This window comes from Mauremys mutica, chromosome 1 (assembly GCF_020497125.1).
Source record: "Mauremys mutica isolate MM-2020 ecotype Southern chromosome 1, ASM2049712v1, whole genome shotgun sequence".
NCBI classification, from domain to species: Eukaryota; Metazoa; Chordata; order Testudines; family Geoemydidae; genus Mauremys; species Mauremys mutica.
In genome coordinates, this window is record NC_059072.1 from 57375334 (window position 1) to 57388153 (window position 12820).

Genomic DNA, 12820 nt, shown 5'->3' on the forward strand with positions numbered 1-12820 from the left:
AGAACCTACTTATTCCTCTTGGGCCCTTAAGACTTTTACAGGTGATGATGTTTGAAGTCAAAATGATATTTGTTCCAGAGATAGTAATTATAAGAACTCCCTTAAATGGTCCATTATGCAAATATGTATTTAGAGTTATTAAAACACAGATTTCGACCTCAAAGCCACAAAAGTTCCTTTGGAATGTTTCTGGTTTATTACATATTTGCCTTTAGGGACTTTTACAATGCAGTCTGTGTTGTCGAGGCTGACATGCGTCTTCTTTATGATGAGGATTGTTGCCACCATAAACTGTAGCCACTGTGGTCTAATCAGGTCAAATTTCACTAAAAGAGTCCACAATTTATGGATCACTAACAATATGGATTGTAATAGCTCCTTTGGAAATATGACAGTCGGCCCTCAATATTTTGCTGCTGCAAATATATGTTCAATCTATATGCTAAAACCCTCATGAACATTGTTTTCAGAGTTCTGTTCTATTCTATTCATGTTTTATGCTATGCTATCTCTAGCCTTCCATTAAGACTAGCATCTGTCAAGAGTTGCTGGTTGGGTACAAAATCCACTTTTCTAAAGTCATGTTACACAGCTGTCTCCCAGCTCCTCAGGTTCACCAAACAGACTAAAGAGGTGCAATGCCGAACCAAAAAAGACATTTTTGAATTACAGGAGTACAAAACAACATTTGAAACAACTTTCTATTTTTTATCTGCAAGCCTATACATTAAAAATGGCTACATTTATTTTTTTTCAAGTTTAATAAAAATAAACATATTCCCAGGCTGAACCTTAATCATGTTATGTTAGCAACAAATTTGTTTGTTATTTTTAGGACTATTATAATCACCTGAAATATCCAGATAAGCGTTTATAATGGAAAAGCAACGTAACTAGTACTACCACTAACCAAAGAGTGCCACTATAATATTGGAGCCTCCCTCACATCATATTAAGTCTATTTTTTCTAGGACAAACCCATTACATACAATAGCGATGGGCATATTAGCGTATCATAGAGCTTGAGATAAAGCTAAAAAGGGATTTAGATAAAACAGATGGACCCTGGAGAAGTGACAAGGACTCACTTTCAGATCAAGGCACTGAAATACTTTCTAGTGCTTCGTCACATACAGAACTCTCCCTTGAGTTTTTAACATGACAGGATTGGCTGCTGTGCTGAATTTGAAACCTGAGAGATATTGAAACATGACAAACCATAGGGATCTGAAGAGTAACCACATGAAAGGGGAGTTTCCCATGACAGCCAAATATAATCTCAAACTCTTATATACTGGCTTTAAATACATTATGAGCTCAACTCTTTACCTGCTTGAGACACACAGGAGGCAACCAAATTCTTAAGGACCACCACTGTGTAACACTTCCACATGGAAAATATCTGGCCTGTGTGAAGTAAAAAACTCTGTGACAGATATTGCAACCACATGAAGTATCTTTGGGGACCACTGTATTAAGTTTATGAATGGTTTATGTACAATTGTGTTCTACTCCATAGGGGAGGATTACCACAAATCCTCCAGGAACTAAAAACAGCAGGTTATTAAGGCGAGTTATTGAGACCAAACAACTCCAGAGAGGTACCACCCCCAGCATGTATCATGATCAATGGAATTGGAGTTAGAGAATCCAGGTTCCCTGGAGGGACTGTTATTTAATGAACACCAGTGGAACAGGGAATGCTGGGAGCTAGGCCACACAGAGAAAGCAATGCACATGGTTAATAAATGCTATGCGCCTGTCTCAACAGGTGGGAGAACTTGATGGGGCTGGTGGTGAAAGGGGCATAGTAACAGCAGCAAGGGAGGGAGACACTCGCTAAGGGACACTAGGTAGATCCTCCCCCCAGGAGTCTCTGGCACCTATTGGCTGTGGGGGGAGGGGTGCTGATTGGCCAGCATTCCCCAGCTCTCATGATCTAACGAACCAATGGGGGGCTGGGTTAAGAGAAGTAAAAGACCTGGAATTTTGGTGATGGATCTCGGGCTTATGGGATAGGGTCAGACCTTGTGGCCCTTGCAGGTCAAGGTGAGTCCTTGTGGCCCTTGTAGGCCATGGTCCCCACCTCCTATCCCCTCATGGGGAGGAGGGTGCTGGGACCCAGAGAGAGCTGAGTCCTGGGTGGAATGGGCTGAGGAAAGCCTACCCTGAGTTATAGGTTATATGGTAAGGAGTCCTGTAACCCCCACACTGGAACCAATAAAGTACCTGGTATAGGAGAGTATGGGTGATGGGTGGGTAGCACCCCTTCTCTGTGTTCAAATTTACCAAAAGTTGTGGCCTGATGCATGTATCTGTCCTCATTTTGCCACTGTGTCCACATCAAAATTCCATTTAGAATATCATAGAATCATTAGGGTTGGAAGGGACCTCAGAAGGTCATCTAGTCCAACCCCTGCTCAAAGCAGGACCAATCTCCAACTAAATCCCCAAATGGCCCCCTCAAGGATTAAACTCACAACGCTGGGTTTAGCAGGCCAATACTCAAACCACTGAGCTATCCCTCTGTTCTACAAAACTGCCTTCAGCTTCACTCTTTGCTAATGAAACACTGAAGAGGTTTGCATATACTGTTTCAAACTGGGTATTCCATAGACTCACACAAAAAAAGGGATTTTGGTATAAAAAGCTGAGCTTGAACTGGCACAGGGCTTTCTTTCTCAGCCAGCAAATGGACATGAACTTTTGTCCAAAGGGGCCTCAATCCTGCTGAAGGACTTTGGGCTACCAGGGCCCCATAAGGCTGATGGGTGACTCCTGGTATGTTTAGCGTGCATTTAAATCTGCTTATTGGGTTTTTTTTATGTTCTGTCTGTGATGCTTTTTCCCTATGAATAAATGTGCTTGCTTAGAAAGAGCTGTTTGGATTACTGGTAAATCACATCTATCATAGCCCACAGAGAGAAAGCAAAGCCCAGGTGCTGGCCATTAGGCAGACTGGCTTGCTGGAGATAGCACAATGTAAGACAGAGGGCCATGCAACCTTAAAACCCCTGCTCAGAAGGGAGTGGGACATAGGTCCCTGCCCAGATATAGGTGGTGGCTGGAGATCTGAGACCTGACTGGGCACTCCTGAAGTAGACCATGAAGGAGTAATATAAGAGCAGTCAGCCTAAAACTGTGACAGATTCTGTATTCAGCAAGCAATTCTACTGCTACCTGTCCATCCCATGTCTATGGGCTCTGGACAATATGAGTTAAAAGTGAGTAGGCAGGACTGGCCCACAGGAATGTTCAGGCACCCTGCTCCTTATATCATACCTGTGCTTTCACACACAGCAGACACTGGAGTTGGGTGTGGGTAAGGGCAAGAAAAATACATTCAGGTACTGACCCAGAGTATCCGGTACTGTGCAGGAAATTCCTATGTTCTCCCCTGACTAGTTGAACATGATTGCTGTGAAAAACCACAAAAACCCTTATGTAGCTGGTCATAGCTGTTCTGTGGTGACCACATGTTCAATCAGAGATAGATTACAGAAAAGCAATTACACACAGAGTGGCAGCACCTCACCCACACGTTGCCATCTCTTTGCTCTGAGAGTGTTAAGCAGCAATGTGGAGGCAACACATTTGACGGGTACCAGATGCACAGAAGTCCCTATCCCCTGTATCTCATTGTACATAGTGGATCAAGATGTCATGCACTATACCATATGTAAAACAGATGTGGTTTTGCTGTCAACATAAGATATTTTACTTCAGCTGAGTCCATTGTGTCCTGCTACACTTTCAACAGAGGTTGTTTGGTGACTGTCATCTATGCTGATCTGCTACTGACCAGCTGCCTAGGTGTCCTGTCACATGCAGAGAGATGCCCCTTCCATTTGCTGGCCTTCATTCTTCTGACTGACTCAATAGCCTCCCTCATCAATTTAAGCAAGAATTTACACTCCCACTTGAATATACAGGTACTGAGTGCATGTATTTTCCTACAGTGCATACTTTGGAGCTATGTGCCATACTCATCTCTCTCTGGTTTTCATGCAAATATACTGAATTGAGCCCTATGTGTTTAGAGATACAATCAGCCAAGTTAGGAATTTTCTTCTTGAGATTCTATTAAGTTGGCATGTGGGCTTCTTCAAGAACAGGGAAATGATGTACAATAGCAATTATGATTATTTTATAGCTGTAAGTGAATAGCTTTAGCCAACAGTTATTCTGTAAATGGTGTGTAATTATTTACATTAAACCAGCTAACAGAATTGCTATGGAAAAAGCAGTTCTTAGACAAAAGAAGGTTTGCCCAGATTGTAATCTGAGTCCCACAGATTTCTGCTCATATTCCTAAAATTAGAAGGGTCCCATTTTCACATTCTTATGTGAACAGTACCTTCTTCCAGGAGTAGTCCTATTGAAATCAATAGGGTTACTTGCAGAATTAGGTATTACTCATTCTGGCAGAATCAAGCCCCAGCTGATTATTAAGGGAATTGATATGGTACTACGGCACCCTCACTTTTGTACTGTAAGTATTCCTAGAATTCAACAATGCCTGTTATTTATAGGTATACAATTAAACAGCAGGGGTAGGAGAAGTAACTGAAATTGAATTAATTACCAGATTCTAAGCTATATTGACCTTACTATCCCCACCCCTTCACAGACATTGGAAATGAACTCCACTGAATACAGGCAGAGGTACAAAAGAGAGAAGTGCCAGTCCTCCTGCATCATCTCCTCCTTCCTCAAAGCTGTGGAAACCACAAAGGGTTAGCTACTCTCTTTGACATCATATCTCCCCCACCCGCCCTAATCGCACAGGATTTTGGCAGGTAAACTATTGTGTCCATGTCAGCATAGACTTATCTGCTTTCTCCCCCTACGCTGCTCAAACCTTACCTTTCTTCCCACACACAGTGTCCTCCTGCAGGAGCCATGCTGTTAAGGAACTGGAAGGGCCCAGAGAGAGCCAGGAGTTAGTACAGAGGCACATAGCCTTCACTCCTACAGCCCTAGCCTCCAGGGAGAGCCAAACCCTGCTACTTCCATAGAGACAAATCACAGTCTCTCCAAAACTAGAAAGGGAATGACACTACAAGTACAACCTTGTGAAGTGCAAAGCCAGAATCAAATCTTCATGAAACTTATTTCTACATACATGAAAGCTTATTTCATTTTAAAGTTTCTTTCTAACTCATTTATTTGGCACTGAGAGTAGCTATAATTACAGACCAAAGCAAATGCTCCTTCTGACGGGAAACCCAGGGACACATAATAAGTACATACAAACTGCAATAATGTACTGCTAACCTTTATATATACTAAGCTAGCTATCCATATAGTCATGATGAACCATTGTACAAATTGGCCTATTTTAGTTTTATTTTTTGGCCAATTCAAAAGCCAGTAGTACTAAAGTCATTTCATAATTCAGACTGACAGATTAAATCTGCTCTTTTGTGTTTTATACCACATGTCATTCTTCATCGGAACCTACCATATACTGCCACCAGGACCATTTCTGCTCGTCAGATATATCAGGGCTATGTCTATAAACACTTAAATGATAAATATTTCAACCGAAGAAACTAGTTTCTTTTCTGAATGAACGCCAAAATCCAGCATTCCAATCACAAAAATTTTTAGGGCTTGTCTACACTTACTGGGGGATTAACGCACAGCAATCGATGCATCGGTAGTCGTTATAGTGGGTCTAGTGAAGACCTGCTAAATTTACCGCAGATCGCTCTTCCGTCGACTCCTGTACGCCACCAGATCAAGAAAAGCAGTGGGAGTCAATGGGAGAGCATCTCTTGTCAACATCACATAGTTTGGCCCCGCGGTAAGTAGATCTAAGCTAGGTTGATTTGAGTTATGTTATTCACATAACTCAAATTGCGTAGTTTGGATTGAATTTCTCCTGTAGTGTAGACAAGTCTCTCTATTCTTTCATATTCTTTTTACATTTATCTTACATAAAATTACTACAGCCAAAAACATTCCAGTATTTATTAATTGTCTGATTGCACTTTTCTGTCAGTCCTCTTATTTTCTCTTTCCTTTTATGGATATATACTTTCCTTAGACTTCCGTCTAATAATAACACAAACATCATGCAGCACCATTCCTTGATTCTCTTTTTTATATGCCTATTTTTACATGCTGTAGAGTGATCTGTTCACCCACTCCACGTCTCCTGTCACTTGATGCAAGAGGAGTCCATGTTGGACTGTCTGGTCATTTGTGTTTGTGCAGCACCCAGTGCAAAGGGATTGGGGCTTTTGGACACCACCTGAGTATAAATGATACAGAGCCTGAACTTCAGAGACAGAATGATACAAAAGTATTACTCACAGTAGTGTTTTAAAAAAACTAAGTTACACCTACTGTCCTTATTTTGGTGCTAAAATCTGAGAACACAATTTTCTATTAGCAGTGAAAACAATTTACTTCAATGGGATTATGTACGTGTGTAAGTATTTTACTGGACTCTGACAAGCTCAGCATATGGCAGGATCAAACCCATAATGTTCAAACTTTTCATTCGTCTCTAATTCATGCTGTAGTTGTCCATGAAATTCCTAAGATAAAGAAGGGCAGTTCAAAATGCAACAAATACTCTTGCAGTCATGAAATTCTGACTATTTGCAGAGAGGAAGGCTGCACCTTCTTTCGCCCTCCTTGATCTATGGAAACTATATCATACTGTGTACTTATAAAGGAAGAAGTATAATTAATAATAATATCTGGCATTTATATAATGCCTGCCTCCTAAGGAACTCAAAGGCCTTTATAATGAACAGTGAAGATAGCACATCCACTAACAGATTGTGCTGTAAAGTTATCTCATTGTTCAATTGCTGTTTTGTTTGAAAGTATGTTGTTATATCTGATTGTCAAGTGATTCCATAGGAAGTTTTAGGGCAGGCCTACACTTAAAATGCTGCATTGGTGCAGCTGCACCTCTGTAGCGCTTAAGTCGTTCCTACACCCACGGGAGAGCTTTTCCTGTTGGCGTAGTTAATCCACCTCACCAAGAGGCGGTGGCTATGTCAATGGGAGAAACTCTCCCATTGACATAGTGCTGTCTACATGGAGGATTAGGTCAGTATAACTATGTAGCTCAAGGTTGTGGATTTTCCATACCCCTGAGCAACACAGTCTGTATATAGTCCTGCCTGGAGTACCAGAGTTGTTCCTTGCAGTGTCCCAATATGTCTTTTGGTTGCTATAAGCGAATATTACAACTGATACTTCAACATGGCAAAAGCACTTTTGCCTGAGAAGCAATTTACTGGTCATGCAGATGAGACTGGAATTTGCTAGTACTTGACAGACTTTGAGCTAACGATCACTGTGATCAAGTGCACTGGTAAGAAAACAGCACAGTACCTAGTATTTTAGATGGTGATGTCAAAGCCTTTTACCAGCAGATTCCTAGTGTGGATCATGGATCTTATATACAGTCATGCAAACATTTATAAGACTACTGAGGGGGATTGCCCTTTCTGAAATACTAGAAAGACACAACATGCGATGTACCTCATCCAGTGTACTAAATGCTACTATAACAACTATGTGGGTGAAATCAATCACTATGCTCTTGAATTAACTCACACAGGAATATGATAAAAGACAAAAACACCCTATCACCTGTGGGTGAACACTTTTCACAAAGTGATCACTCTGTATCTGAGCTATCAGCCCTCATCCTCAAAGGAAACCTGCACCACACTTTCAAAAAACGAGCCCAGGAGCTTAAAGTTCATAACTTAGCTAGACACTAAAAATCATGGTCTTTATAAAGACCCTGGATTTATGGTTTATTACAAGAATCTGTAACTCACTAACCCCCCTTGGGTAAAGATGGTCTCGTTCACCCAGTGGTTAACGGGCCACTTCACCTTGAATGTTTCCTTAGTTTAGCAAAGGCATCAGCAACCTTCGGCACACAGCCCATCAGGGTAATCCAAAGGCGGGCCACAAGACCTTTTGTTTACATTGACCATCCCCAGGCACGGGCCTCTGCAGCTCCCAGTGGCTGCGGTTCCCCATTCCCGGCCAATGGGAGCTGCGGGAAGCAGCAGCCAGCAAGTCCCTGAAGTTACAAATGTGGAGTTTCCTTAAAGGTATGAGCTGTTAATTTCCAACCTCAGGGTGACTCCTTTATACCAGGTGCAACTTGGTGGGCTGAACTGCAACACTACATGTTTCCTCAGTGCAGCTGTAATTGTCTCAGTCCTTTTATCCTTCAGTGACTGCACCACCACATACTTTGAGGTGTCATACGCAACCAGCAAATACCGATTTCCAGTTTGTGTTCTTGGTTGTTGGCCTTTCAAATCAACCTGCATGAAATCCCAAGGTTTACAAGATTTGAGCATTTCCTCTAAAAGAGTTTTTGCCATACTTGTGTTTGTGGTTGCTTGGTGACTGGTATATATCCATATTTAGCAACACCATCCTTTTTAAAAGAAGACTTTCCTCCATTTTCTATTAAAAAATGTGTGCTCCCATCAGCAACAGTGAAGTACTTACAATTATGGTGCAATTACATTTCTGCAGTGATGGAAACCCTTGTAACTACATAGTGCTTGATCTTGATCCTTTTGAAGTCAGTGGCAAAAGTACTAATGACTTTAATAGTGCAGGATCAGTCTGACACAGAATAAGAGGGTTTTAGTGGCTGTGAATTTGGAATGTTGAATTATTTTTCAACCTGAAATTGCATATGGAGCCATTTAGATTCTACAGAAGGGACCATGAAAGAATGAAACTAGATTCATAACTCTTTAGTAAATTATATCTCCTGGGAATATAGGTGCCTATGAGAATTAATTCTGAAAGAAAATTTTATCTGAATACCTAATTAGGTCAAAAAAAAATCCTATGTTAAAAATTGATATGAGATCCAATTCTGCAATCTCTTCTCAGGCAAACTTAGATTTAAATGCCTTTTTCTCCAGGTAAGGATTGCAGAAGAGAGACCACTATGTTACATTCGCCTTTCCCTTTTGTTTCTTTAATTGTCCTGTGACTGTTAGCTGTTCATGTGTCCACTGTTCTGAAACGTTTAAAGATAATGATACATTCCACATTCAGTTCTTTTATGCTTTTTAAATAGATGTAACAAGAATATTTGTCTGAATAGGATTGAATTAGGGGCCTGATTTTGCTCCCATTCAATTTTGCCAAGAACTTCAATAGGAGGAGCAACACAATTAACAAATAATCAGTAGAAGCTACACTGATTTACACCAACTGAGGGTGTAGCCCAAAGACACTCTTGACAGAAAAAATAGCAAAATCTCATGTACTTAAGCTATATGAAGAGAAGACGAGAGGGAAGAGAGACCCCATAGAGCTAGTAAAGAATCCAGGATTCTTTCATTCTGTTCATTTCAACCACTTCTGTTATTTGGCTCTTTCAGAATATGACTAAGGATTTAGGTCTCTGACTACGGCCCTGGCAAGGGTGAGGAAAATAAAATCAATAATTTTGCATTCAGCAAATTCATATATAGGAAGTAAAGATGGTCTTGTTCGCCCGGTGCTTTATTCTCTAAGATCAGAATGAAGATGATTAAATAGACCACTGGTATGATACAGTATGGTGTATATTCCTAAATGCAAGTAAGAAAAATGTAAGCCTGTCCATCCAGAGAAGACTGTCTTTATTGTAAGAAAATCAGTCATGTAGCCATATAGCAATACGAGAAAAGTATCCAATCCTGCAACATGCTGAAGGCTTCCCAAGAGATGCTGAGTGCCCTCAGCAACCACTTTAGACAAAAGTATTTTTATGAGATATAATAAGGGGACCAGGGAGAAGAACCATAATAAAAAAAAAGCCTGAGAGTTTAAAGTCCATTTGTTTAGGGGCCTTGACCTTTAACAGAAGCATTGTATCTGATTAGATTGGCAATGCATCTGGGAACTACATCGCAGTTACACAAAGAGAAAGGCAGTAGTTAAAAAACCTCCAGTGATTTTTAGTCGCCCTCATAATCTGTTTCTCCAAACACTGGGAAAATATACAATAAAATGGACTATTCTTGAAAATGGCCAGTCCTATTACCATTGAAGTTAATGGGACTTTTGACTTTTTTCCCCAATGAAAACAGGATGGGGCCTTAAAATGGAATAACTAGATATACATTAAAACTATTTTAGGACTCAAACCATGGAGCCACACAAACATGTTGCCATTCTAAGAACTCTCCATCCACGTAGAAGTCGAAGCTCTGAAATAATGAGCTAATTTCTGTTTAAATATAGCATGTGTCAATTCGTTTCTTTTTGAAGGCATATGCCGATGCTTCAAAGTTAATGATCATAGTGACACATGCTGGCTGTAGCAGAGAAACACACCACTATGGAGATTCCCCTTTAAAAAGCCCTTCAGTGACTATTAGATTTTGGATCAATTATCTCATTAATGCAAAAGTAACAAAGAATTTCTGTTCCCACATTATACCTCTCTCAAATTACAACTGCTCTCTCTCTGGGTAGCACTACCTCTTGCCTGTTGCACCAGAAATCATTTCAGAACAGAGTAAAAACTCCTAACCCAACAAATGATGCGAACAATCAATCCTCTATGTTTTAAAACTGCAGAGTGATGCAGGGCTTTATTCTCACTCCACCATATGTTGAACCAGCTTCCCTGCTCCTGTTTAGCCACATTTAAAAAGCACATTGTAGCAGCTTTCAGATGACAGACCTACTTTCAAACATCCACCTTTCAGGATTGTTTTTTAAATGAAGGCTGAGATTTCTTTCCCTCAGAATTTAATTCTGGTCAGCAGCTTGATTTAAAATCCCATGACATTTTAAAACTATAATTGAAAATTAATTTGAAAATTAACAGATATAGACAAAATAACCCTACCCAATAAGTTCAAATGATCTTTTTATCATTATTTCATTAAAAATGAGAACTAGATTATACATTGGTTTTATTATTTTGGAATTAAGTCCTGAAATTTATTTATTCAAACTGTGACAAGACTACTGCTTCTCTCCTTTGGCTGTTGTGGGAAATAATTGGATTTTTTTAAGACCTGGCAAAAATTCATTCATTCTTTCTCTCTTACAATGGGTGCAACATTACAGTTCAAAAGGGACTCTTTTGTTCCCCGCAAATGTTCACGTTTTTAGCCCCTTGCCTCAAGTCTCTGGACAGTTCATTTCAGCATTTTGGTCTATTCACGTAAAACTTTCAGTGAGTATTTTCTTAGCTAGAACTGGAGCTTTGTTTAGCATTTTCCAGCTAAATCAATTGCCCCCAGCTCAGAAAAGTGTGTTGTTATTATTCATTGCTCCCCACGACTCACAAATAAACCATCTGCCATCATCGTCCCTGCTGTACATTAATTAAGTTTCCATCAATCAAAAAAAATGGGCAAGAGAGTGAAAGAAAAGCAGGCAGGGAGAGAGAGAAAAAAAAACCATGATGCTTAAAGAGCAGGAAGCAACCTTGCTGTTAAAAATGGATCATCTGTGCATCATCCCTTGGGAATAGTGTCAGCCATCAAGCTAATGCAAAAGTTCAAACACATTTGCCAGCAAGTTCAGAAATTATTCAAATGGCCTTGGTTGACCCCAGCCTGGAGTATAGGAAAGATGCTCCATACCTTGGAAGAGAAATGCTTTGCTCCCATTGTGCAGCCCTTGGACCTGCAGCACTCCAGCTATGGAATTTCCCAGCTGCAATTCTGACAGCACATCAATCTGCAGCGAGGGGTCCACACCAAACCCTAAAACTGACCCAGAAATGATTAGTTACTCCATTTGTCGAGCATTTAACTTTTCGACAGCGTGAAGAAACAACAAAGAGAACAAGTCGATTACTCCCCTAGCTCCTTCATAGCCTAGTACCTGTAATCAGCAGCGCCTGGGAGAGACAAGCACTCAGCCCGACTGACATGACCTACTTTAACATACATCTCTCCATAAAGTTCTATTTTGACTCAAAAAGCTACACGAGTTTCCGCCAGAAAATTCATGCGAGTTCCCCTCCCAGACTGCTGTGAAGAGAGAGATCGCACTGGCTGCTCTTAGTCCATCTGTTTCTTCCTAGATTGTGGGGAGAGTTGTGGGATTTGGGAGATGGGAGGGGGGGGGAAGGTTGGTTGGTTTTTCCTCTCAATCTCTCTGTCTCTCTCGTCCTTTATGCTGCTTTCCAAAATTCTGAGCTTCCACTTACCTGATCTCAGACAGAGGAGAAAGCAGAAGGTGCTTAACCAACTCGCGGACTCCATGGTACGGAGCTAGTCAGTCCATATTCCTCCTTTGAAAGCTGTGGGGAGCAAAATCTCAGAGCCACGCACCCGAGCCGCCTCCTCTGTCAATAGAAAGCTCGGACCCAACAGGAGAGCGAGCAACTTAGCCTCCCCAGTGCGCGCATCGTTGCTGAGCCCTGAGCGGCCGCCGCCCTAGCCCGGCGCCTGCTGGCCCCACGAGCCAGGTGCCGACGCCCGAGCACACGGTCAGGCAGGCGAGCGATGCGAGCCAGCCGGTGCCGACCAATGGAGCGAGGAGCGCAGCCCGGTCCCGCCGCCGGACAGAGACAATGGAGAGCCTAGCGGGCTGCGAGAGAAGAAATTGCTCCTCCGGGGCGGGGGAGGAGGCTGAGCCGCTCCCGTGGCCCTTGCTCCCACGGGCTCTGTCTCCAAGCCCCGCCGCCGTTACCAAGCGCAGCTGGCGCCGCCGCCTCCCCCTCGCGGGCTCCCGCGGGAGCTCCAGTCTCCTCCCCAAGATCGGAGGGGGACACTCGTGGGGTGGCGGGGGGGCTGGGCGCCGGCCCTAGCCTTGGGCCAATAGCTGCAGGCAATGGGGGGTTGTCCATCCC

At 42.0% G+C, this 12820-nt stretch overlaps 1 protein-coding gene across 1 annotated transcript in view; it reads right to left on the reverse strand.

Annotated features, from left to right (window-relative positions):
- NELL2 (neural EGFL like 2) overlaps nt 1–12612 on the reverse strand; it is a 230561-nt gene extending 217949 nt beyond the window's left edge. The window contains exons 1-2 of the mRNA XM_044998981.1: nt 12176–12612; nt 11604–11732 (exon numbers count right to left, since the gene is read on the reverse strand). Coding sequence (XP_044854916.1) covers nt 11604–11732; nt 12176–12230 — 184 coding nt within the window. The 5' untranslated portion in view covers nt 12231–12612. The remainder of the gene's footprint in view (nt 1–11603; nt 11733–12175) is intronic.
- Between the last annotated feature and the right edge of the window lie 208 nt (nt 12613–12820).